The following is a 27,698-nucleotide window of genomic DNA, read 5'->3' as shown; positions in this document are numbered from 1 at the left end:
TACCTCGACTCCTTTCCTGCTACAGGTGGTTTTTAACATTCTTGTTGAAATGATTAAGCTCTATCACGGGTCAGCGCAGCCCCGAGGCTGCAAGCTGGACGGCAAACCTTTCAGAGGCAATATTTATGGAAAGAGCGCGGTTTAACGAGCTGGTCAGGTTTTGCCTCATTTTCACGGGGAGGTTTTGGCCAGCAACAGCCGACCAGGAGAGCGATGTTCCTGTGAAATGGGGGGAAACGACCACCACGGCAGCTCCCTGCAGCCCCCACTGCGAATAATCCCAGCGCCAGGGCTCCGGCAGAGAACCTGTTGCTGCAGAGGCACCTTCCCAAGTGCCTTTCAAACCATCCTCTTTCCAAAGCAAAGCACAGCCCCGCGTCTCCGAGGGGAAGACAACAAACCGCCGCCACCGGTCTGCGCTCGGAGCACGTGCTGGGTAATACAGAAAGGAAAAAGCTGCTTACTCTGAGTGTCTTTGCGATCGGGGAAGGAGAAGACGGGGGTGAATCTGATTGAGCCTTCCTGCTGCGAGTGTATTCTTTACTCCTGGTGTACAAGGACGACATGGTCTCTGGGAAGCAAGTCTTGCTCTCCTGGTGCTCTACGGTGCTGGGCAGCTCCTTCTTCCAAGGTCAGAACAAACTAATTAAACTATTCACAGCTCTGGTAATTAAACCCTGCTGTTTAGGGTGTATAATTTTAGGCGTTAATCTGCCACGGGGAAAGCTGAGGCTCCACAATGTTGCTTGTCCAAGCAGAGGAGAAGGCAGTGAGGACTCGCTGTGCTCCAGCGCCGGGCGTTGCTCCGTGCCAGCATCACTGGCCAGGCCCCAGCCCAACTTCTCCGCAAAAGGACATTTCCCCCGGTCCGGAGCGTACGCCACAAGCCCAGAGCGATCTCCCCCCAAAACTAAAACCTCCTGCCTCGAGAGAGAGAGCTGGAAAACCAGCTGGGTTTATCTAGACACGGCACTTTTGCCAAAAGAAAACCTGTTTTAGTGCGGAGCGCTGCTGCGAGCTCTCTGCCGTCGCTGCGCAGAGCTGCACGCCTTAAGCGAGAGGCGAAAGCATAAATCAGGAACAAACGCTGCTTTGGAAAGGGGCAGTCCAGAAGAAGTTGTGTTTTGTTCCGTCCTCCTCCTCCTCCTCCTCTCGGGCGCCGCTTCGTTCCCCATGCGCTGCCGGCCCGGCCCTCCCCAGCGCTGCCTCTGACATTCCAGATCCTGACTCGCTCCGCCAGGAATGCTGGAGGGCGGCCAGCAGCAGCGATTCACTTTCAGCTTGGGATTTGGGCTGCTACTTGTAGGGAAAAAAGGACAAAAAGAAAAGAGAAGCGGGGTGGAGGGGCAAAGAAAACAACTTGCAAGCTCCCGAGGCTGCGAGCGGGAGGTCGGAGCAGATCGACGGCACTTGGCAAAGCTGAAATTCCAGCAGGCGTTTCGCGGCGGTGACAAAGGGAGATATTGTAAAGGACACGGAGCAGTTCATACCATTAAAGGGAGGACACGCTCATGCAGAACAACAGGATTTTTGTTGTTTGCTCGTAAGGCTGTTTGGAGCTGCAAGAAGGCGCCGCGGAGCTTGTGTAACGCGTTCTCACCCAAAGGAGCGTTTGGGATTGAGGAGGAGGGAGAGGAGCTGGGAAGAAGGGCCAAAGGGTGGGGAGAGCGGGCACAGCTCCGAACGAACCTCAGCTGCTGTTGCAAAGTGGTGTCCCGCGTGTCCCATCTGAACCAGCACACGGGACGTTCATTTGAAAAACGCTGTCAAACACACAGCGGGGGCGCTGATTTGATAGGTCTCATACACTAAATAGAGTCTTGCAACCCTAACGTTGCAAATCTGTGTTTTCCTTTGCTGGAAAAGCATCAGCCCAGGTACCTGCACTGGATCAGTTACGATAAGGCAGCGTTAATGAACTGGTCCAGTCTGAAGGATGTGGCCTCGCCCAGGCTCATTCACACCCACCCCAACTCCTGCTGACCAGCGCTGGGGTTCACCGGTCTCGCTGTATGTTCTGCTCCAGCCCCACCAGCTGCTTCAGCACGAGACATTTCCCAGCAAGTGCAGAAGAATATCTCTATAAAAATATTTTAAGAGTATCACTGCACTTGGATATCTCTCTGTTGATGTGAAATATTGCCCCTTTATTGCACACTGCTTGGCAACCATGTTAATTTTACTGGAATACAGTGCTGGAGCACTGGGTCCAGTTCTGGGCTCCCCAGTTTAGGAAGGACAAGGAATTACTGGAGAGAGTCCAGTGGAGGGACACAGAGATGCTGAGGGGTCTGGAGCATCTTTGTGACAAGGAGAGACCAAGAGAGCTGGGGCTGTTGAGCTGGAGAAGAGAAGCTGAGAGGGATCTGATCAATGGATCAATATCTCAGGGTGGGTGTCAGAGGATGGACCAGACTCTGTTCAGTGGTGCCCAGCGCCAGGGTGAGGGGCAACGGGCACAGACTGAAACACAGGAGGCTCCATGTGAACATGAGCAGAAACTTCTTTGCTGGGAGGTGCCAGAGCCTGGCCCAGGCTGCCCAGAGCGGGTGTGGAGTCTCCTTCTCTGAGCCATTCAAACCCCCTGGACCCACCTGTGTGATCTGCTCTGTGACCCTGCGTGAGCAGGGCTGGGCTGGGGATCTGCAGAGCTCCTGCAACCCAACCAGCCTGGGGTTCTCTGTTAGTTGGGGAAGTTCCCCCACTATCCAACATCTTCACTACCCAGGGGTAGCAGCATTGCAGGGAGTGGGAAACGAGGCTGCCGGACTGCCCTTCTCTAGGAAAGTCACTTTGAGATCAGGTTTCTACTTGATCCCTCCTAGAGAAGGAGAGGATTCATCATCCACTGAATGAGGGAGGGGAAAAAGAAAAAGAAAGTCTGATTCTGCCTGGCAATATTTCTGCATTCCCTGTTAGAGGTATGGAAATGAAGCGCAGACACACGGCGGCAGCGACAGGCACCCCGCGGCTCGGGGACACCGCGGCAGGACCTTGATCTTCCCATCCTCCATCTGCCACCCTCGTCACCCTCCGCCTCTCCCAGCAGCCGACTCGGCCGTACAGCGACAACAAAGTAACTCACACATAGGAAATGTGTATTTATAGACCCTTTCGCGCCAGTCTCAGTTTCTGGGGTTTCAAAACAGCAAGTGAAACTGGGCTAACCCGTGTGGCCACCAGCAGAGCGGGTGTCACAATCACAATTACAAGGCTGACAAAGCCCAGCTTAGTCACCGAGGTGGGGTTAAGCAGCTCTAAATTGCAGGGTTTTGCTTCCCCTCCCGTCCAGTCCTAAATGAGCCGTTGCCGTGTCCCTGCATGGTCACGTTTCTGCTGATGGGGGTGGGAAAGCTCCAAAATCAACATTTCCGTGCAGAACTCGCTGCCCGAGCCTCAAAACAAAACAAACCCCGAGCCTTCTATTCCCTACTAATTAAAAGTTAATTAGTCATCGAGTGCAGATGTCTCACAGATTGACAAAACGCATCTCGGTGGACAAGAACTCATTTTAAAGAGAAGGGGTGGCATGAGAATTAGCATCCTTATTAGCCAGGAGAAAGGCAGCAGAATGAGATGCAATATGGCAAAACACGCCGCCTTTCATCACTATTCCAACAAAGGTGCCTAATTCACGGGTTTCTTCCTGCTTTTTGTACCGTTTCCTTTCAAGTTTTCCCCTGTGTAGGTATGAAATCCGACTCTGCCTTCGCAGCGCTGCTGTCCTGATGGTTGTAATGCTCACGGTCACGGTGTAGATCCGCCTGTTTGTGTCTGTGAAGGGTGTTCTGCAGCAGGAACCGGCAGCCGGGCTGTGCTGGGGCTGGGCTGCTGCTTATTTGCTCAGGGATGTTTATGCAGCTACCGGAAAGACTTGCAAAAATAAATATCATCCGTGAGCACTTCCACAACCACCTGGAACTCCGTGCTGCAGCGTATTTTTGTGCAACACCATGTTCAAGTTTCTTCCCATCTCACAACTGTACTATAGCGCAGTATATTTCCTATACTTACATGAAATAGTGCATTACCTATACTTACATGAAATAGTGTATTACCTATACTTAGAGCAATGGTCTTGACTATGATCACTCTTTTCAGACATCTTTTTCCTTTCCTTTGTTAATGACACCTGTGTTCATACCCAATTTTTTTAATTAGAGAGGAGGGCCCAGATCCAAAAAAACCAACATATTAGAAAAAGGACCAAGCCCTGAGCGAAATATTAGAGGGGAAAACCACAAACAACCCTTTTATCTGTGTTGAAAATCTTCTCCTACGGAAAGTGACGCTGATGAAATAAATTTAAGCAGCACTGTTGTTTTCCAACCTGTAGGAGACAAAAATGGGACCCGAAGCTGGGAGCTGAAGGCAGAGCCCTGGAGCGATGCTGTGGGTGATGGGGGTGCACAGGAGAAGGGAAGGAAAAGCCCTCTTGGGAGACCTGAATTGTCATAAAACTTGAAGGATAAAGGAGAGAAGTTGGTATTTTTGGAACAAACTACCCCCAAAGTATCTTCTCAAAGTCCCAGCTGTCATTTTCAACATCAGCTTTACCACACTCTTGTACATCACCGAATTACTTCCCATCCTGCTGGCTCCTTTCATCACAGCCAAACCTCCCATCTCCCCAACAAGACATGAACTGGGAGCACACTGGTGTCTCCAGCTACAGCAGCCAAGGCTGAAGACACCACCTGGGGTCACACAGCCCCAGGACACCCTGCACACCCAGCACACCCTGCACACCCAGCACACCCTGCACACCCAGCACACCCTGCACACCCCGCACCGGCCCCCAGGGCCTGCTCGGCCACCTCTGTGCAATGAAACCCAGGCAGGGCCCGTCCCGCCTGCAGCCCCACAGACCCCACATGGGCAGCCAGGCAGGGCTGGGGACACAGGAGAAAAGGAGCTAAAGCTGCTGGAGAGTGTCCAGAGGAGGCTGTGAAGCTGGTGAAGGTTTGGAGGGGAAGCCGGATGAGGAGCAGCTGAAGTCCCTGGGTTTGCTCAGCTGGAGCAGAGCAGACTGAGGGCAGAGCTCATGGGCTGCAGGTTCCTCAGCAGAAGCAGGAGGGGCAGGGCTGAGCTCTTCTCTGTGACAGTGACAGAGCCCAGGGAACGGCAGCAGATGTGCCAGGGAGGGTCAGTGGGACATGAGGAAAAGGTTCTGCACCCAGAGGTGCTGGACACTGAACAGGCTCCCAGGGAGGTGTCACGGCCCAACCTGACAGTGTTCAAGAAGAGACTGGACAACGTCCTCAGACACACGGGGTGACCTGTGGGGTGTCCTGTGCAGGGACAGCAGTTGGACTCCATGATCCTGGTGGGTCCCTCCCAGCTCAGGACATTCCATGATTTGGTGACACACTCAGGGTCGGAGCACAGGGTCTCACAGCCCTTTTGGTCACCCTGTGCTGGGTCCAGCAACGCGAGAATGGGGCTGCACTGCAGGGACATGAGATATGAATTACAGCCCAGCTGGATGAGCAGCAAGAGGGAGAGGGCGGCAACACGCTTCATGTTTTCCTTTGACCCTGCTGCTGAGGCCATTTTGCTCACTTGTCTTTGAGCAGCAGAGACCTGTGCTCACTGCTCAACGCAGCCCCCGACCCGCTGGTGCCTCCCCTGCCACAGAGCCCAGCTCTTTGTGTTCTATTAGGAGTTCACAGCCCTGAGTTCTGCATTTCCAGAGTGCAGTTCGTGCGCTGAGTCGCGTTCCAGTCCGCGGAAACACCAAAATCTGTAATTCATATTTTATGCAATACTTAAATCAATTCTCAAGATGCATTTATTCTCATGACACTTCTCGGAGCAAAATAAACCACCCTGGCAGTCATTTCCAAAAGCCATTAAATGTCCATAAAATAATTGTTCTCTGTCTAAAGCAGTTCCGTGAAAAACCCAGAGAATCTCAGTTTAAACATGAAAAACCCATTAACTATTGACGCGGGCTGCACAGAACAGAGTCAAGATTGGATTTCCTATTGCTTTTATGTTACTGGATTGACACACAAAACTGAAATCCATCGTGTAAGAGGACTGCACCTCCCCTTTCTAACTGCTGTAGGCAAAGTTTAACCAGTCCTGGGATTCCCTTCACCTCAGGATGTCCTATATTTGTGATTATTTAAGCCCTACATATTGTGCATCTTCGCACACACTGAACGTGCCACTGGAAGGGTGTTTACTTGCCTTGCGCTTGCTCCCACTGTGTCCAAACTGGAGCCCAGCGTTGCTATTTGCAAAGAAAACCCTGTGATCAATCTGAGATTGGGTCCAACAATCCAGAAATACCGGTTTGTTTTAATGTGGAGAGCTCCGGAGCCAGACGAAAGGTTACAGCACATCACTGCACCAGTCGCTGGACACCTCTCGTTTCTTCTTCTACATGGGGTATGTGGTGAAAAGGCTCTAAAGAATTACCAACAGTTCACATGCAAAGAAAACACTGAGTCTTGTTCCCATTCTGCTGGCTCCTTCCATCACAGCCAAACCTCCCATCTCCCCGAGCAGACACGAACTGGGAGCACGTTGGTGTCTCCAGCTACAGCAGCCAAGGCTGAAGACTCCACCTGGGGTCACACAGCCCCAGCACACCCTGCACACCCCTGCTCTCACACCTTTATTCACTGTACCCATCGCCTTCCGCTGCTTCTGTAGAGAAACTGTTCATTTCAGCACATAACGAGTTGATTCCGAATTAGCAGCACTGGTACTTAACCCAGGGGATGAAATGGAAAGCCAAGCTTTAAAAGCTGTAATAAAACCCATTCTTTATTCCACAGCTCACTCTCCATTACATGGGAATTGCAATCCGGTTTGCAAATACACCGTAAGAATCCAGAGCAGCTGCTGTTACGCGGGACACCTCCGGGTCAGAGCTGCAGCAGCTGCATTCGGTGTAATACCCAACCCACTATTACTGTGGGTAATGAAAAGTTGATTGAAAAGACTCGCTGTATAAAAACCGCTTTAAACCACTGTAAACAAATCTCTTTAAAATCATATGCAAGCTTTAACAGGTTCAATTACAGCGCCGCAGGGTTTATTTAGAACTGAAAAAGGTTACGTTCGGCACCAGGAGGCTGAAGGGCCGTAGCGACGGGATTATTGGCCAGGCAATAAGCTGTGTTGTGAACGTGATGCGAAAGCACTGCAGCACTTTGCCATAAATGGAATAAAACCGGCGAGCGAGGAGGCTTTTCCTCCGCAGTGCACATCTGCCCTTACGGATCGGCTCGCAACGAAAGGCTTTCCCTCTTCTCCAAACGCACAGGCAGCAGCTGACGGTCTAGAACGGCACCTACAGCATCATACTCCTTATTCCCAGCACTACATTTAGCATAAAAACGCTGGGAGCGATGCTCGTACCTGGATTAGCGTTAAGCAGATAATTTTAGTGTGGGCTGAGAACAGCACATTTGAAACCTAAAATGTAGAAACCTAGAATTAAGAAAGCACCACTCTCAGAAATGTCACTTTAGCACCTCTAAGTGTCAAATTCTGCATGTAGGAGACAAGTTCTGTGGAGCAGAAGTGAGATTTTGGAAGAATGGACAAAATGCCTTGAAATCCAGCATTTCTATCGGCACAATAAGGGTTCACCAACACCTCAGCAGACCTCCTTAACTCCAGAAGCTGAGAACTGAATCGAAAGCAAAGCCTGCAGAAGAGGGAGGAGGATATAATTATCTTAAGTCCATCGTTCCCAGCAGGGATGATGGGGAGAGGTTACAGAAATGGATCAGTGACAATAAACCAAGGCTGCGGCACCAGAGTCACATCTGCGGCCGTCACCGCTTTGCCAAAAATAAATGTCCGCGAGACCTCAGATTCGATTCCATTCAAGGCTGTAAATGCAGCCACAGTCACAAAAACCCCAGGTCTGGAGCAGCTCAGCCCTGCGGGTTTTCATGTCATAACCCCCCCCACGTCTGCACACCGAGGGACGACCGCTGGCTACAGATCATTTGCTTCATCACAGAACCACAGAATCCCAGAATGTCAGGGGTTGAAGGGCCCTGGAAAGCTCATCCAGTGCAATCCCCCCATGGAGCAGGAACACCCAGCTGAGGTTCCACAGGAAGGTGTCCAGGCGGGTTTGAATGTCTGCAGAGAAGGAGACTCCACAACCCCCCTGGGCAGCCTGGGCCAGGCTCTGCCACCCTCACCAGGAACAAGTTTCTTCTCAAATTTAAGTGGAACCTCCTGTGTTCCAGTTTGCACCCATTGCCCCTTGTCCTGTCACTGGTTGTCACCCAGAAGAGCCTGGCTCCATCCTCCTGACACTCCCCCTTTCCATATTGATCCCCATGAATGAGTCCCCCCTCAGTCTCCTCTTGTCCAGCTCCAGAGCCCCAGCTCCCTCAGCCTTTCCTCCCACAGGAGATGCTCCACTCCCTTCAGCATCTTTGTTGCCTTTCATGTCCGTTCAAAACCCAGCTCTGTCTTGTCACGGCCAGGCTGCTTTCCCAAGCTCAACACCGTATTTTGTCCAAAAAAAGCAGCATGAGAAAATCGGGAGAGATACTTTCCAGTGTCTGCTCAGGAGTCCAGCTTAGAGCATCGCTCACACCAGAAATCCAGTGATTTCATCCAGTTATGACCATTAAGGATAAAGCAGTGTTAGAACATAATATTTTCCAGTCGAAGCTGCTCGGCAGTTGGACTCTGCAAGTGTTCACTGACAGGTTCCCCCTTCTGATCCAGCTTTCTCACAAAGGATGAAGCAGCACAAACCAGAGGAACGTCGCAGAAATGTGCAGATATTAACAGGGGAACGAGAAAGCAAACGCGAATATAAGAACCAGATGCAAACGCAGCTATTTCAAGCTAAGGGACTTTCCAAAATCTGACGTAGAGAACCAGAAATCTCAGGGGACTCGCAACAGAGTCATGATGCATTTTGCTTTTTATCTGAATTCATCAGATTGTGCATTCCAGGCTGTAAAACCTCTGTGTCAGCGCGGCTGTGGAAACGGCTGACACAAAGCAATATCCTCGAGCTGCAACGCACTGCTATCGAATTCCGCTTCAGACCTATTTCTGGCCTTTCCTCAACAGATTGTGGTGCAGAAGGTTATGTTCATGCCTGGGGATGAAATCTAAGAGCAATGAAATACATAGATATAAAAGCAGCCCATACAGTGTCCAGCATTAGCTATGTGCAAAGTACCTGCCATAACAAGTAACAAAAACGTGCCAAGGTGTGAATTGTGCCCTTCTGGCCAGGAAGCCAATGGTACCTGGGGTGGGTTAGAAGGGGGTGGTCAGTAGGTCAGAGAGGTTCTCCTGCCCCTCTGCTCTGCCCTGGGGAGACCACCCCTGGAATATTGTGTCCAGTTGTGGCCCCTCAGTTCCAGAAGGACAGGGAACTGCTGCAGAGAGTCCAGCGCAGCCACCAAGATGCTGAAGGGAGTGGAGCATCTCCCATGTGAGGAAAGGCTGAGGGAGCTGGGGCTCTGGAGCTGGAGAAGAGGAGACTGAGGGGGGACTCATTCATGGGGATCAATATGGAAAGGGGCAGTGTCAGGAGGATGGAGCCAGGCTCTTCTCGGTGACAACCAGTGATAGGACAAGGGGCAATGGGTGCAAACTGGAACACAGGAGATTCCACTTAAATGTGAGAAGAAACTTCTTGATGGTGAGGGTGTCAGAGCCTGGCCCAGGCTGCCCAGGGAGGTTGTGGAGTCTCCTTCTCTGCAGACATTCAAACCCGCCTGGACACCTTCCTGTGGAACCTCAGCTGGGTGTTCCTGCTCCATGGGGGATTGCACTGGATGAGCTTTCCAGGGCCCTTCAACCCCTGACATTCTGGGATTCTGGGATATATATCTATAAGAGCAGGCCATATAGTGTCCAGCACTAACTATGTGCAAGGTACCTACTATAACAAGCAACAAAAACGTGCCAAGGTGTGAACTGAACCAAAGCTGGTGGGAAATTCCAGCCAGAAAGGAGGTTTGCAGGTTAAGGATTCTGCATCTTGCCATACCCAATAATGAAGGAGCTTCTGCCAAACAACATTGCTCCTTGTAGGGAAACAATGACTTTCCAAATAGGAGGTTTTTTCTGCTGAGAAGCCTGTGGGAGAGGATATAAATCCAGAACAAAAAGTGACCTTTTAAAGACAAGGGGGACAAACAGCATCACCACACTTGAATCACTGGAACACACCATTTTTCCTACAGTGGTAGTTTCCAAAGGGTATTTTATTGCCAGGGAATCTGACTTCAGTTTTCCAAAGAAATTCAGATTACTCTTCAATTCCTTGTTAGCCATCTGGCGATACAGCTGCTGCTCTTCACTCCTTCTGGACTTATCGGGGAGATAAATTATTTACTACCTAAACGCAGGACTGCGCCTTTCTGCATGGGAATTCCAGGGAACCAGGACCATTGGCTTCACAGGGGCTTTGCCACAGTGCCACATGGACCAGCAGACAGGTGAAAGGACCCAGTACAGAAGAATCATTGGGCTGAGGCCAGTTGTCTGAGGTTCAACAAGGCCAAGTGCCGGGTTCTGCACTTGGGTCACAACAACCCCATGAACACTGCAGGCTGGGGAAGAGCGGCTGGAAAAGGACCTGGGGGTGTTGGTGACAGCAGCTGAACATGAGCCAGAGCGCCCAGGTGGCCAAGAGGCCACCAGCATCCTGGCTGGGACCAGCACTGGTGTGGCCAGCAGGCCCAGGGCAGTGACCGAACCTGTGCTGGGACCTGGGGAGGCCAAACCACGAATCTTGGGGGCAGTTTTGGCCCCTCACACCAAGAAAGGCCTTGAGGTGCTGGAGCAAGTGGAGAGAAGGGAACGGAGCTGGAGTACAAGTGTGATGGGAGCGGCTGAGGGACCTGGGGGGTTCAGCTGGAGAACAGGAGCTGAGGGGAGACCTTCTGATCTCTGAACTGCCTGAAAGGAGCTTGGAGCCAGGGGGGTCGGGCTCTGCTCCCCAGGAACAAGCGCCAGGAGCAGAGGAAACGGCCTCAAGTTGCGCCAGGGGAGGTTGAGGTTGGATGTGGGGAACAATTTCTTCCCCAAAGGGCTGTGGGGCATTGGAACAGGCTGCCCAGGGCAGTGCTGGAGTCACCATCCCTGGAGGGTTGGACAGACGGACATGAGGTTCTCAAGACATGGGGCAGGGACAGGGGTGGGGAATCAGTGGACTCCATGATCTTGAGGGTCTTTCCAACCAAAGTGGTTCTATGATTCTATGAGTACGAGGCATTCGAGAGCATCTGCTGGAGCCACCTCCTCTTGCCCCTGCACAATTCTCTTGTTCTCCAAGGCAGACACCAGTGTGAACACCATGCAGATATTAAGGGCTACCCAGACATCGACTGCCAGACACAAGAGTTTTAATGCAGATCAGATTTTCTGGCACACATCTTCAAGCACATCAGGAGAGACGTCCTCCCCATAGCCCGTGGGTGGGCGACAATGAAGCACGACCATCGGCTCCCAGGGGCAGAGAACCTGCTCTAAGTAGTTAGGGATACTTTTCCTTTCTGTAATTTTGAACGTGCCACGATGAGATAGAGTTTGACAGCTTCAAACAAAAATTAACGTGATGCTCCATTACACGTATAAGCACAAACATACGCTGCTTACTGTTACGAGATCAAAAATTATAAACGTAATTAGTTAGATTTATCCTGGCTTTGGGATGTGTTCCAGGAGGCAATGCTGTTCCTCATGCCCATGGGTCTGGGTTACTGACCATGCTGAATGTGACTGGTCCTGTCTCCTGGAGTGGCCGTGTCACATCCACCCATGGCACCAGTCCTGCTGCCACCACAACTGCTCCCAGTTCCTTATGGGACGCAAAAGGACCCCAGGACACCCGTGAGACAGCTGCTGTGTGGCGCAGGGACGGGACCCTGGGCTGAAACGGGATAATCTGAACCACAGAGGCCTCCCAGCAATGCCGGGGTAGCCGGCGGGTATCCCAAGCATCGCCAACCTCAGCTCCACTGCTGCAGCACAAATTCCTCGCTGACAACTGAGAAAGATTAGTCACCTCGGACCACATTGGAATTGTGAGAGTAATTTACTAAAGAAGAAGTTAGAGCATAGAGTTACCTTAAATAATGATGAGTACGACCTTGTAAATCATTCCTGGAGGACTCGTTATTTCGCTTCATCTTCCTGGGACTCGCAGATCAAATTGTAGCTGGTTTGTGTTACTCATCTCCATCTCCGACACTGCTTCACATGAGACCTTCCTAATTCACCAGCTCGGTGGATTAGAGGAATTAACCCGAACTCATTTAGCCGTAACCCTGCGTCTGCCTGGCTCTGAGCACAAACAATATGTTTTCCTCGAGCTGTAAATAGGACCTGGGCGGTTATGCTGACGCTTCACTGTTGTATGGACAGGGACAGCAGGCAGCAAGTCTGATGCCCTCCTCCAAACATTAAGCTCGAGGAAAGCCAACACAAGCAGATTAGGCTGCAGAACTCACGAGGCGAATCATCTGTGCAGATGTGACACATTTCTGTGGATATATGTGCAAAATGAATTCAAATTTCTGCAGTGTCTTCCCCCCTCCACCTCCCAAAGAAGCCAGGGCACTTCAACCACCACAAAGCTGCCTTCCCCCTGTTTAACGCTCTACACAAATCGCCAGCTCACGCTCTTGCAGCAATCATCTGCTATTTTGGACTGAATTTCACATTGCTAGGCATTCACATATGGGAGATCTCCCCTCCTCGCAGCACACGCAGCCCATCACCGCGTTTTGTTTATAAACAGGACGGAATGGAGTCGCTCGCACTGCACAGAATTCAACGCTCTATAATTCACCCGCAGTGACGCACGGCACCACCTACGTCCCCCTGGACGCGGGCCAGATGGCTTCCCTCCCACGTCACACCGCATCTCCGCTAGCAGTAAATATATAAGGGGCAAACCAGGGGGAAAATACTTGTACTCTTAGTCCATAGACTGGAACCCGGGCTAGCAGCGATAGGTTGGACAGTACCATATAGCACTATGGAGATTAAAAGGTTTTCTTATCAGCTAGCAAGAAGTTCACCTATTTGGTTCCCTTTTCCTAGTCAACTTTCCCTTGTATCTCAGCAAAACAGCGCAGGCCGTGAAGAAATACCTTACCTTATTAGGGAATCGGAGCCCAGAAAGCGGAGGACTCGGAGCCTTAAACCGACAGCCACATCAGGCACAGGCCACTGAAGTTGTGTCTGATAAACCACTAAAGCTACTTTCCATCTTTTAGTTGTTTATCGAATCCATTGTTTAAAAAAGGGAAACGGCATCATTATGAAAACTAAATTGGAAGGTTCTGTGGGAGATAAAAATGCTGCTAAAAGCAATAATACAGGTGAGAAATAGAAACTACCAAAATGAGGAGTCCCAGGTTATAACCCTAGAACAGTTGGTCTTGCCTTAGAATTCATGGAATTCCTGGAGTGTTGTGTTCAGTTCTGGGCCCTCAGGTCAGGAAAGAGATTGAAGTGCTGGAGCGGGTCCAGAGAAGAGCAACAAGACTGGGGAAGGGACTTGAACACAAGCCCTATGGGGAGAGGCTGAGGGAGCTGGGCTTGTTCAATCTGGAGCAGAGGAGGCTTAGAGCTGAGCTCAGCACTCTCTAGAACGACCTGAAGGGCAGTTCTAGCCAGGGGGGATTGGGCTCTTCTCCCAGGCACTCAGCAATAGGACAAGGGGGCATGGGCTTCAACTCTGCCAGGGGAAATTGAGGCTGGAGATGAGAAAGCAATTCTGTGCAGAGAGAGTGGTCAGCATTGGAATGGCTGCCCAGGGAGGTGCTGGACTCACCGGCCTTGGAGGTTTTTAAACTGAGATTGGCCATGGCACTTAGTGCCATGATCTGGTGAACGGACTGGAGTTGGACCAAGGGTTGGACTGGATGATCTCTGAGGGCTTTTCCAACCCAGTCCATTCTGTGATTCTGTGAATCATGGTTAGAAATTCAGCCCTTCTAAGACATTCAGTTTTTAGTAATACCATTAGGCAGAACACATCGTCTTTACAAAACAGAGTGAGCTCGAATAGCGTTTCCCAGAATTTAAAATACTTGTGTTTTGTAAATCAAAGAGACAAGAATGGAGCACATCCAATGCACTTAGTGTGACCGTAATCCATAATCACATATTTCAGTGTTATTCCTGCCTAAAAGTTAATCCCACTAATGTGTCTGGGTTTTATACTGTGCTATAGGGACTGTCCCAGACGTTTCCCAAACCAGATGTTTTCTGTGACACTTTTACTGCCCACAAATCGTTATTTCACCAACACGACACTAAGTGCGTTCCCCTCTATTTAAAGCTTTCCCTTGGTGAACTAACACGGGGTGAGGCACGTTTGTAACGCCACTGAAGAGAAAGGCAAGGAGATAAATTCTGTAACTGGTTATAAACATGTTTCTATTTCTGGTAAGTATGACGTGTCATTTAAAATCCACTTTTCACCCAAATTCATTCCCAATTTCTCCCGCTGTGTACCAGCGATGGCACAAGTCAGGTGTAAGTCAAAGCCAGAAGAGCCACGGATAAGGAAAATCCTCTCTATAATGTAACATCGAACCATCTTCTTTAGTCTCCACCATTATCCTCCAAATCCCGCATCCCAAACCAGAGCACAGATTTGCATCTGCACTGATCGGATGGTATTTGTACCCACTACGGTGTGAATTTTGGGGCTGTCCGGAGCAGGGACAGGAGCTGGACTCCATGATCCTTGTGGGTCCCTCCCGCTCAGGACGTTCTGTGATTCACCGGCTGCACCTCCAGGGAATTCTCACTGATATTGCGCAGCCGCTGCCTTGCAGGGAGCAGAAAACCTTCCCAACACCAGCCTAACGGCTTCGGTCGGACTCTCACAAGCTTTAATTCCTGAGAAACACAGCCTAGACAGCAGCCAACCTTTTTTTCCCACCTCTGGTTTGAGCTCAGGTTTCCCCAGACCAAACAAAACCTCTTTCCTCTCTATATCCTTCCCAGTGACAAAAACCCCTCCTAAAGCTGCTTCCCAGAGGCTTTTTCCAGCTGAACCCCTTGTGCCCTTCCACAATAAAACTCTGTCTGCTCTTCCAGCTTTCCACAGGGCATCCGAGCATCCCAAGGAGAAAGGCGGAGCTGGGTTGGTAGCAAAACACATGAAGGTTTCCTGACCCATCCCGTTCCGAGGCTGCTCAGCCAAAGCCTCCGGGCTGGTTTCCCACGCTGGTGCTCATAAGTTTCAGCCAAAATAATTCCTCCACTTCTGAGAATGAGAACAACATGTATTTGCTTCTTTTTCAAGCACTGCATCTACCTTTCCTTTGCTTAACTCCAGCGCTGCGGTTTGGAGGAGGGAATTGGAGCAGGGCCTTTTTTGGCTCCTGGGAAAGTCCTTCTAATATCAGCCAAGATAGAAACACAGGAGGGAAAACAGTAACTGCTCATGTACAAGGAGAGCCTTTGGGGGTCTGCAGTTAAACCAGGACAATTTAGAGTGTTCAAAGTTCACAACTCTGGTGGTGGCACCCACCACTCTATGATTATTATTATTACTGAAGAATTAATGATTATTAATTGTACTTTCTTCTTGATACTAGAAATTCAAACAAGGAGCTGCTCCCTGATTCTTGCCAAGCTAATGGTCACTTAGTAGGACAGAAATCCCTGATTTGGATGTAAAATAAACCAGGGAGGACTGACCAAGTGACACGATGTGGTAAAGATAATCAGCTGGAAACTGGATAAAACCAGGGTCTAATGTATGTGAGGAGTGTGAGAAAACTGGGGACTGTTGCCACAGAGCACGTGGGTAAAGGGGCCAAGAGAGCTGAAGGGAAATTACATGGGAACCCACAAGAACATTCTGGGAAGGGTTAGATAAAAGGATTCCTTGTTATTAAGGTGGTGAAAAGCAGCATCAAAAATTGTAACATTCAGTGACCCTGAGTTTTTGGGCAGGAACGCACGGTGGGTTTTACCAAGCGCAGTTTACCCATTTACAGCAGCGCTGAGGACGCTGCTCAAGAGTTTTGAGCAGTTTGAGGACTACACTGTAGGAAACCTCCAAACCTGCTGCCTCAGATACTCTTCTGTCTTCATTTAGCTGATGTGGGCCATCTTCCCAGAAGGAGACATGCCCAGCAAGTCCAAAACGCGACTGCTGCAAACAGGGTGTCCCTATTATTATTCTTTTTTACAAAACACCCCTCCTTCAGTCTTACTGTGAGACAGCGGAAATGTCAAAGCACTTTTGTGGATGATAAATGGCTGAGGCTTTCAGGCAGGGGAAGTGGAAGATTTAACGAAGCCACGTGTCGTAATGAGCAGAAACTCTGCGTGGAGGGCTGGGCGACCTGAAGCAGGTGAGGGTTCCATGGGGAGGAATATCTTACATTTCACGTCGCAAAGGGAGCACTGGGAAAGCAAAGGCCGCACTCAAAGATGAGCTTCCACCCCCGCACCGTACGAGTGCCCGGTCCCCACCAGGCTCACCACGACTTCACCCCATTTTGACTGAGTATCGCCAAAAAAACCCCTAAAAATATACTTTGAAGAGCGTTACTGAAAATTTTTAGCAAAGAAGCAGTTAATTTTCAATCGAATGATGCTTCGATTACCCTCCTGAAAAGTGAAGTATGAGGAAAGACGACCACAAATTCTGGCAAAGATGAAACATCGCACAAGTAGGCCGATCCCAAATCAACCTTAAATTTGCTGATTTGCCCAGGTCTTGCACATCACGCTTTAATAGTTTGGAAATGAGTTTCGCTTTAACACTGTCAGAGTAATTGTCAGGCTTAAATGTGTTTCAAAGCCAGACAAAACCAAAAGAAACCAAGGCAATTTGGAAGGACTCGAGAATTATTGTAAAAGAAAAGAAAGGGTCTCGAAGGATAATGACACTATTGCAAGAACAATGAACAATCCCTGGTGTGCTGCACGCCAAGGCAATTTCCCACAAGAAAACAAATCCATGAGGAGACAGGAGTGTAAATTTTAGAAGGACGAGACATAATGTCCAAAGTAAGGGCGTCAGGGTGGTTCTGAGACACGAGGCCATGCGTTGTCCTCAGGACAAGACTCACCCCATGTCTGCTCCGGCCCCTCCAGCTCTCAGAACCGCCCATGCAGCTCTCGAAGGGCCAACTTTTGAACTCAGGCCAGTCTGTAAGTATTATTCGTCTTTCAGACAAGAAATCATAAGCAATGTGCTCTCAGAATCTCCCAGTTCGTACTCAGCTCCCGAACTTCTCGTATAAACAAGAGTAAAGCCATAGAAAACTTCTTGCCACCAACACTAAAGAGTGAAACACCAACTATTTAGATGTATGTTTCCACTTACCCGAGTTTCCTTCACCTCCTCACTTCCATCAACTTCATCATCATCCTAGGATGAAAAACAAACAATATAATTAGGCAGCCTCGGAGACAATACAATTTTATTGCAGGAAGATAATGTATTGCTTATGATTTGATGTTAAAGCTAAGAACACTCCTGTTGGAAGAAACGCCTGTCTAGATGCTTTTGGCTGATTGTCAGATCAGCTTGGGTAACCTCATGGTCATTTAGAAGATCCTGGTACTGGGGACAGAATTACTCTCTTGAGATATCTGCTGTAACTCCAATGCTTTTGAAGAGCCAGGAGACGTATTTCCTTAATACATTTAGAACAAACCTGATCGTTGGCAGGACTGTGTGTCCGAAATGTTGACATAATATTGTCGTGCCATCTAGAGCGGCCTGGACAAGCTCGAGAAGTGAGCCCATGGGAAGTTCTTGAATTCAACAAGGCCAAGGTCCTGTAACTGGGTCGGGGCAGCCCCGGTATCAGTCCAGGCTGGGGATGGAGGGATGGGGAGCAGCCCTGCGGAGAAGGACTCGGGGTGCTGGGGATGGGAGACTGGCCGTGACCCGGCCATGTGCGCTCACAGCCCAGATCAGTCGTATCTTGGGCTGCATCCCCAGCCCCATGGGCAGCAGGTTTGGGGGGATTCTGCCCCTCTGCTCCGCTCTGGTGAGACCCCCCTGCAGTGCTGGGTCCTCAGCACAGGACACACATGGAGCTGCTGAGAGGGGCCAGAGGAGCCACAGGAACGATCCGAGGCTGGAGCAGCTCTGCTGGGGACAGGCTGAGAGAGTTGGGGTGTTCAGCTGGAGAAGAGAAGCTCCGGACTTAAAAGGGGCCCATATGAAAGGTGGGGACAGACTTTTGAGCAGGGGCTGTTGTGATAGGACAAGGGGTGATGGTTTGAAACTAAAGGAGGGAGATTCAGGCTGGACATGAGGAAGAAATTGTTGGCCCTGAGGGTGGTGAGAGCCTGGCCCAGGTTGGGCAGAGAAGTGGTGGATGAACCATCCCTGGAGACATCCCAGGCCGGGCTGGACGGGGCTCTGAGCAACCTGAGCTGGTGAAGATGTCCCTGCTCATGGCAGAGGGGGCACTGGGGGAGCTGGGAAGGTCCCTACAACCTAAACCATTTTGATTCCACCCCAGACAGCTCACACTGATGCAGCCTCTCTGTAACATCTCCAGGATTTCATGGAGGTAAACGACCTCAACATCACACCTGACTCTGTATTGAACTCAAGGTATTTTGGAAGCCATAGTTATGGTTTGGTACAGATACAATGGGAAAATTAACTAAAACTCTGAGAAGTGATTTGCCTTCTGCTCTGAAGCTGGTAATATTGCTGCAATGATCCAGCAGCCAACTGGGCAAGCTGTAAAGCATTTAACTGAAAAAACAATAAGAAAAAAGAAAATCACACTTGGCATTAAGTGAAAAAAATGTAAGAATCGTTTGAAAATAATAAAAGGGGGTGTTTACTGCAAGTCTTTCAATAGAAATTCTGAGGTTTCCAGCAGAGCCCTGTTTGACTTGTCTGTAACTGAGAATATTCAACATATCTGCTGTTGCCACAGGGAGGACTATTGGGGTTTTACTGGTTGTGTGGTGCAGAAGCCTCTGCCCTGAGGTGCATCAGCAGGGCTGCATGGCCATCGCTGGACTGGAATGGTTGCACACTTCTTCATCCTCATTTCATAATACTCATTCTCCTGCTGAAAAGCATCATCTGTTTTCCTACCTGAGTCTCTAACTGAGGTTTGGAGGGCTGGATTTCTTCCCTCACAATGAACAAATCCTTTTGAAACCAGGACTAAGAGAAACGACCCCAACACAGGCGACTCTTCTGCATTTATGTTGTGTGTGTTCCCTGGTGCTGGGTAGGGGATCCAGATGTAGGTTTTATTCCTCATTTTCTTCCTTTAGGGGGCCAGATTGGGGCTCAGAGGAATGTGAAAATACTTCCAGTGGTTCGTGACCTCCTTCTTCCAAAGAAACCAGACTTCTCGTCTCTTTTCTCTCATGTGGGCTCTTTCACACTGATTTACGGCTCAGGACAGGCCGCCCAGCGCCTGCTGCTCGGGTTCTACAGGGGCCAAGCGGGGATGCGGTTCCTCTGGAAGTGCCAGTCGGGAACAGAGTTGGAGAGGGAAGGACCAACAGGAAATCAACTGACTTGGAACAGGAAGGAAATTCACCCTGACTATGACAGAATGAGTTTCTGTTCCCTAAGGAACTCCAACTTACATCTTTCGTTGAGAAAATGATGCCGGTGCCTCTTCGCCTCTCCTTTGGCCGCCGCCTCTCTCGGATCGATTGTTTGTTCAAAGATCTGTCGTCTAAATCCTGATCTTCACACTCTGGCCAAGCAAAGAAAGACTGCTTTGGTTTCAGTGATTTACATCTCTGCTTTTGCTAAGGTTCTGGAGCTCTTTTTCATCTGATCAGGGTCATCTTGGTTTGTGGTACATTACAAAGGAGTTATTAAACCAAATGAAATGGAATCTCCCTACTGCATCTGGTTACTCGCTCTCCTTTTATCAGAGCCCGGAGAGGTTGCCCTGGCTCCCAGCTCTCCCCACAACATCCCGACTCGCTCCTGAGGACAAACTGTACGAAGGGAATCGCTCCCCCCAGCTCTAAGACCCAAACGCTCCATGGATCACTATCTCATTTACTTATCCAAAATGGAAAACGTCCTTTTATCCCTCTGTGTTACACGCAGTAGGCTGCATGCTACGTTAGGATTTCCATTTAAATGAATAACATTTCAGCTCCCCATACTGCTCAGAATAACAAGTTAATTTTGTCTCTCTGTTTGTACACATGGAAAGTTCTAAAACTCATGAAAACCCCTGTTCTTCCCTCTCCTGGGTACGTACCATTTTTCTCCATCTCTGTGGCTGCAGCTCTGAAGTCTGCTGGATTCACAGAGTCAAGCCCTAAATACTTATTTGTTCGAGTCAGGTACGAACTTGTATAGAGCAGAGGTGCTGACGTGGAAGGAGATACGGGTGTCGTGGGTTTGTCTGGTTGTACTGGGCACCTCAATCGTCGATAAACAGTCTATAAACGAAGAAAAAAAGACAAAAAGTTAGTGCAAGGAAGAGCAGATCTGGGATTTCGGGGAGCTGGGTAATCTTTTAGAGTGTAACGTTTTCTTCACTGCTGCTGAAGTGATCACCTCCATCCGCCCGACCAGGTTCACTCCACCAGGCTGGGATGAGCGTTCAAAGCACGGCTGAGCTACCGCGTGAGAGCCCTTCCCAGCGCTGGGAAGGCTGGGATCGATCTCTTTATCTCCCTGTGGCCAATAGCAGGACAAACCAGTTATCAATAGAAATGATTTAGAGGGAGAAACCAGAAGCGATGGCAGGGGGAGAAAAGTGGTCTCTCTGGGTTTCCGTTACACGCGGCACATCTGCGGAAAAGCGCGAAGACGAAGCCTCAGTGCAGTTTGCACATCAGGGATGGATCTGGGCCACATTTCTATCACGAGCCTCCTCATTCCACTTCCTGCGATTTACACAGGTTTGTTTTCTGGCACGGGACAGAAAAGTTGAATTCCCAGTGGAGAGCAAAGCAACAGCGAAGCTCAACACCAACATACCCTCGAGGTACCGCTCCTTTCCAGCCAGTCTGCCCCCCTTGAACCAAACACACACCCCCAAAAGGATTTCCCCCGATCTCCGCTATCCTAAGCGGTTTCATTGACCCTGACAGCAGGGGGAGCGAGGCCGGCAGGATCACCTCCTCGTCGCTGTTCCTGCTCCACCGTGCCCGGGTGTCCGGCCGCTCCGCGCTGTCCTCGGCAGGCTCCGCGCTCCCCGCTTTCTCGCTTTGCTGCTCCTGCGCTTGCCGCTCTGCCCGGGAGCGGCTGAAGGTTCGCTCGGCCTCCTGGAGGTCTGTCAGCGTCACACCCTGCGGGGAGAGCCAAGGAGACAGGTTTTAAACGGATGCATTTAGATTTCAAGTTTTCCAGGTCAGTTTAAAATGCCCAACAGGTTTATACCGGGCCAGGCTACTGCTTTATCTTTTTGCCAAGAGAAAGATAATTCTGTTGCCTGTAACACATTTCTCAGTGTATCAGCTTAATCTCTGACTCCCAATGGTGTAAATATACGTGATCTAGCTATAAAATAAAAGGCAGCTACGCTGCAGAAATGAAAACTTTGAAATCTAACTTGGGGGTGTATTTTGTAATAACTGCTTGCAGGAGCTTTTGCCTGAACTGCTCTAACACAGGGTGCGGGTAGATAAGCCCCTCATGCTAGAGCAGTGAAATACAGCCCTCCATACATGAGCTGTCCTCATCCCACATGCAAACACGGGTATCTCCACTCTTTACCTGCGTGGACCTGCGAGTTTGCCGCGCCTGCCTGGACCGTGCCTTCCGCAGCGACTCTGCCTCCTCATCCCGCACCGGCGTCAGGTACGACCTGGGAAACAGCAAAGCGCAGAAGAGCTTAAAATAAAACCAGATGCTCTGCACGCTCCTGAGCTATTATTCTGTTTCATACAGACTGATATCATTTCAGCTCCATCTACCAAGACTATTGTCTTCTGCTTTGCGACAACTTTCCTACGAGCATATGATACACAACCCTAAAGCTTCTAAATAAAACTCTTCAGTGTTGGGCATGTTCTGTCAAAAAAGGTGCAGCTACTTAGGGTATTATTTGCTCCATTCAATGTCATTGCATCATTAAGAAAAAACCCCCCAAACCATCTTTCATTCCGATGCAGATCTAAGCACAGAAATCCTGCGCTGGCGCATTCCTCAGACCCTCCTTCCTGTCATTATATTCATGATCATATTCCTGCAATCTGCTGGCCTCATCAATATGAAACCCATCACGTTAGAAACTGAACCGCAGGCATCTTACAAAGACAAAACACCTTGAAAAAAGCTTTGAAATTGAAGACATGACCTTCACACACTGGAATAAATCGAGTTCCTCGATACTGAAAAACACACACTGGAAACCCAGAGCTGGTCACCTCTAGATTTCATTAAACCTCAGGGATTTCGAAAGAATGATTCACATCAAAATATCGAAACCAAACTCTCCGCCCCCACACTCGCTGTGGAGGAACTGGAGGGAACGGGGCAGGGATCGCGCAGCCTGAGTCTGATCACCTGCGGCTGGAGTGGCGTCCACGCTAGGAAAGATCGGTTAGATCGGACTCTTCATCCTGGTTAATAGGGGATGACTATTGACACTGTCTCACTGTACAAGGATGAGGGTGCCTGGAATGTTCTAAAATCATCTCCCATGATGGCCTTTATCCACCTTCATGATCTTGTGTTCAGTGCTGATTTGGCTGTGCAGCCAGAGCTCAGCACACACACAGACACAGCTGGGGGTTCCTCGGGTTGTTTGGATTTTGGGAACAACTTCTTCCCCAAAGGGCTGTGGGGCATTGGAACAGGCTGCCCAGGGCAGTGCTGGAGTCACCATCCCTGGAGGGCTGGACAGATGGACATGAGGTTCTCAGGGACATGGGGCAGTGCCAGGGGTGGAGGAATGGTTGGACTCCATGATCTTGAGGGTCTCTTCCAACCAACATGATTCTGTGACTCTCTTAACAGGTACATCCATGGGAGCTCATCACCTCGCACTTCTTCAGGTGTTGGTGGGGCACACGTGAGTCTTCTCACCTAAACTGGTGTATTTGAACGGATAAATCACGCCTCAAACACCCCTGATGTCCACAGAGCACAAGGAGAGTGCAAAGGATCGATGGAGCCTTTGGGAGGAATCACAGAATCATTTCGGTTGGAAAAGACCCTCAAGATCATGAAGTCCAACCGTTCCGCACCCCTGGCACTGCCCCATGTCCTGAGAACCTCATGTCCGTCTGTCCAACCCTCCGGGGATGGTGACTCCAGCACTGCCCAGGGCTGGGTTGCAATGGAGACGTCCCCAGGCTCACCCAGCACCACCTCCGAGGGACAATTCATCACCTTCGGAAGGAGCCCCCAGCTCCCAGCACGTGAACGCGCTGCAGCGAGCTCGCTGCTCCCATTGATTATCCCGACAGACGCGCTGGCTATGATGGATACGCCAGCACGGGAAGCGCCTGCAATTCCGAGCGTTGATTGCCTCCCGAGAGTTTGCTGTTTGGTGAACAAAAAGCTGCTGTTTGATGAGAGAACACTGTGCAACCCCCTATTTTGCAGACAAGGAGCTCTCTTCTGCTCCCTTTATGCAGTACATATGTGCTCCCCAGGTAATGGCACATTAAGGAAACAATAAGCGTTTTCTGCAGCTTTTGACACTAGTAGAATAGCTGCTATTTGCACAGCATCCAGAAGTAATAAGCCACCTACAGCAAGAACGCATTTGCAAAATATACCGGAAATTCAGTTCTGAGCAGTTGTAAGAGAAAATAAAAATAGTTCCCGAAACATATAAACCGAGTAAATTTGTAGCTGAGTAAGATGGATGGTTTACTGCAACAGCTTTGAAACAGAGGAGTTTACGTCTCACGTGAGGTGGGGAATGAGAGGGAAGATGAGATCGGACAGCACGGATGCAGCGGCCACAACGCTGGGGAACACGCGTGGGACGGGGCAGCAGCTCCGGATCTCGCTGCCAGGAAAGAACAGAAAACACCACCGAACTGGCCGCCGCTGGATGGGACAGAACGGATTTCAAACCATTTTCAAGGCAGGTCAAGTAAACGCAAGTGAGTCAGTGCCCGCAGAGGCCGGTTTTACGAGCACAGCAAGGCTGCAGGATTCCCCTCCTTCTGGTGTTTCGCTACGGTTCTGCGGACACAGACAGCAAAAGAAACCACATTTTGTTTCTCTCACCCCATCATCCTCCCAGACTTCTCCTCTCCCAGAATTTATATAAAAATAGGAATATGCTAAAACATCATCATCAGTTTTCAGTGTCCAACCCGTGACAGCGACTGCATCTTCAGACGAGCGCATTTTGCAAGTCAGAGCGGCTCGGTTTGCGCTGCAGCCTTTATCGATCGCTGACTTTTGGTTGCTTTCCATTTACACAATTCCCTGCTTCCTGGAACTCAGCCAGCGCCGCTTGACAAGCATGAGATAACTGAATTTCCTGAGACGAGTCAGCAGAGCCGCTGCACGGTGACAGAGCCGGTTTCTCCAAGCACCTACAGGCTCTTCCTGCTGATGAAAAAAGGTGGCTATGCTGTACATATTCCGAATGCAAACAGCTGACACCGTACCTGCTGGAAATTCAATCACATTTTTGCTCTACTTGGCTTTTTTGTGGGTTTTTTTTTGTTGATTGGGAGAACCAGGGAGGATAAAGAAAGACTTGACAATTGTAGGTGATGCTTCGCTTTACTTACAAGCTGAATTTTAAGAGACCTGAATTAGAGATCGGTGTAGGGGAAAGGGAGCTGGGGGTCCTGGGGACAGCAGGGTGACCATGAGCCAGCACTGGGCCCTTGTGGCCAGGAAGCCAATGGTACCTGGGGTGGGTTAGAAGGGGGTGGTCAGTAGGTCAGAGAGGTTCTCCTGCCCCTCTGCTCTGCCCTGGGGAGACCACACCTGGAATATTGTGTCCAGTTGTGGCCCCTCAGCTCCAGAAGGACAGGGAACTGCTGGAGAGAGTCCAGCGCAGCCACCAAGATGCTAAAGGGAGTGGAGCATCTCCCGTGTGAGGAAAGGCTGAGGGAGCTGGGGCTCTGGAGCTGGACAAGAGGAGACTGAGGGGGGACTCATTCATGGGGATCAGTATGGAAAGGGGCAGTGTCAGGAGGATGGAGCCAGGCTCTTCTCGGTGACAACCAGTGATAGGACCAGGGGCAATGGGTTCAAACTGGAACACAAGAGGTTCCACTTAAATCTGAGAAGAAACTTGTTCCTGGTGAGGGTGGCAGAGCCTGGCCCAGGCTGCCCAGGGAGGCTGTGGAGTCTCCTTCTCTGCAGACATTCAAACCCGCCTGGACCCCTTCCTGTGGAACCTCAGCTGGGTGTTCCTGCTCCATGGGGGGATTGCACTGGGTGAGCTTTCCAGGGCCCTTCCAATCCCTGACATTCTGGGGTTCTGTGATTCTGTGAATGCGCTCAATAGGATAGAAGGATAAAAGAATGAACAAATGGACTGCAAGGAGATGCACCGCAAAACAAACGGGGCTGGATGGCGAGGAGGGCGACACACTGCTTCCCAAGCAGACAAACCGCAGAGCGCAGCGAGCTGCAGGGCCAGGCGGCAAACGGGGTGCGACACCGTCTGGAAACAATCCAGAGGGTTTTTAATTACGTTTTCACCAACCACGTCGCTTGCTAAACTGCAGTGTCTATGTCATCCTATTAATTCAAGCAAACACCGCGTGATGCAAGGAGATCTTCATGGAACCGGTCGTGTGCATTGGATGAGCTTTCTCCGAGGAATACGCGGAATAAGAGCGGCCGTCACGCCAAGTTCAAGGCACATATAACAGTTTGCCTTGTTTTCTGTGGAGTTTTGGTTGCAAGATCAAGCAGCAGAATATAAATTGTTAGAGATGCATATGTGAGAGTCAGCAAAGGCAGGGACGAGTGTGTCCGGCTGCAACAAGAGAGCGACAAGCTCTGGGTTGGTGCATTAGAAAGAAAGGAGCTGGGAACTGAGTGGTGAATCTGGCTGCTGCTTAATTCTTCCTGTTTTCAAGAAAACACCTATTAACTCTTTTAATCAGGACACAAAGACGGACCTCAAGTACTCATCATCAGCTTAAAGGCAATAGGAGCTGCAATAAAATGTGAATAGAAGGAGAATTCTAAACAACAGTAAAGCCAGTACAAGCTGGGAAAGCAAGAATACAAGAGCAAATGTGTATGTGGGAGAAAGGAAACAAAAGAACATATGCAGAGAGTAACCCCTCCCGAGTAAAGGGTAAATGACGCAGAAAGAGAAATTACAATCTGATGTCAATTGGTGCGTAAATGACAAGAAAATATGATTAATTTCTACAAGAAATACAGAAAGTTCTGATAGCATTTTTACAGCACTGGTCTCCTTTCCCACCTGGACTCCTTGTAGCACTCCCAGGTGGAAGCGTTTGTGCAAACGCTGGTGCCGAATCCTTTGGCAGAGCCGCATCCCAGAGGAAACACCGAGATCTGCACAGCTCACCCACGTTTTCCATTCTCCTTCAGCTGGGACGGCACCCGCCTCAGCAACACTCACCTACCCGCGTCAGAACCTGGCACACATCTGGGAGCTAAACGCTCCTTAAATGCTAGAGCTGCTCTGGATGATACGGGCAGAGGGATGGGGCACAGGTTTGGCTTCCTGCACACAACAAAGCTGGATACACACACAGGCTCTAAAACGTTGGGAATGGCTTTTCTTAAGAGCACAATATCACTGTTCTAAACACCGCAGATGTACATCTCTAGGGCAGGCATGCGTATTTACGTGTGTGTATAAACATATATAGGCAAACGTACAGTAAAATAAAGGAAAATAGGGAAAAGAAAAAGCCCAGCGAGAGCGTTAAGTATCGATACTGTTGCCCTGCAAACAACTGGAAAAGTACAGCATCCCAGCGATGCGTTCCTACAGGCTGGAAATGTGCCATTGGCTCCAAAACTATCTATAAGCTGGGGGACGGAGAGAAGTAAGTGCAAGTTTTGCAGGCAACAAAGCTGTCAGCAGGTCCCAAAATACAACTCCTTAAGTTAGATAATAAAGAACGGACTCAGCAGCCAGTCGGTAATTGACAATCTCATGGAAACAGTCAGAAGAAGAAACTTCTCTGCTCCCTCAACCACGCAGCAGGTTTCAGTTCTTCGGTGTGTTCACCGCGGCGCTAACGCGCTCTGTGCATCAGCCCAACGCAACCGAAAAGGTTCCGTGTTCACGGAAAGCTGGCCGATGGTAATCTGAGAAAAGCATTCACCAGGCAGGAGAGAAGAACAACCCGGAGCCTGCAAGTGCTGGAGCTGGAAAGGGGAGAGGCAGCCAGATAAGGCTGAGCTGTTTAATAAGCTGAGGACAGCGGGATAACAAGATTACGGGATCACACTCTTACAAAGCATCTCACAGCTGGCTCGAAAAGCCTCGTCTGAGTATTCCCCGTTTGCAGGCCTTTGCTTTTCTCTCTCAAGTTAGTCCTGGCTGTCATTGTGTTTCAATCTGGGCTGTGAATTCTCAACTGGTGCGAGTTGAAACGTCTGAATCTCAATCATGTGTTTACAGTAGGACTAGCAGGTTAACAAGCGGAAGATGGAATTCTTCATTTGCAACAGCTTTGCTTTGCTCGACACGTTCAGGTGCTGATCCGAGAGATTAAGAGGCTTATGATCTTTGTCGCTTGTTAATCAAAACAACAAGTGCCCTTTATCCCTCCTGAAAAATCACGCTTGGATGTGCTGTTTACAATGGGCTGAGGTTACA

The 27,698-nt window shown here is 49.9% G+C and overlaps 1 protein-coding gene across 7 annotated transcripts in view; it reads right to left on the bottom strand.

Annotated features, from left to right (window-relative positions):
• The window catches only part of PPP1R12B (protein phosphatase 1 regulatory subunit 12B), a 127,432-nt gene that overhangs the window by 28,489 nt on the left and 71,245 nt on the right, over nucleotides 1-27,698 (bottom strand). For 6 of the 7 annotated variants that reach the window (XM_065854419.2, XM_065854412.2, XM_065854414.2 and 3 more), the window contains 5 exons: nucleotides 21,674-21,764; nucleotides 21,076-21,246; nucleotides 20,208-20,391; nucleotides 19,573-19,685; nucleotides 17,321-17,365 (listed from right to left, as the gene is read on the bottom strand). In XM_065854419.2, the coding sequence (XP_065710491.1) occupies nucleotides 17,321-17,365; nucleotides 19,573-19,685; nucleotides 20,208-20,391; nucleotides 21,076-21,246; nucleotides 21,674-21,764 (604 nt within the window). Of the gene's footprint in view, nucleotides 1-464; nucleotides 1,253-17,320; nucleotides 17,366-19,572; nucleotides 19,686-20,207; nucleotides 20,392-21,075; nucleotides 21,247-21,673; nucleotides 21,765-27,698 lie in introns of those variants that run through there. The other variant, XM_065854418.2, reaches the window with a different exon arrangement.

Source organism: Patagioenas fasciata, chromosome 21, assembly GCF_037038585.1.
Source record: "Patagioenas fasciata isolate bPatFas1 chromosome 21, bPatFas1.hap1, whole genome shotgun sequence".
Lineage (NCBI taxonomy): Eukaryota > Metazoa > Chordata > Aves > Columbiformes > Columbidae > Patagioenas > Patagioenas fasciata.
The sequence above is the reverse complement of the archived record's forward strand: the minus strand, read 5'-3'. Positions and strand labels throughout refer to the sequence as shown.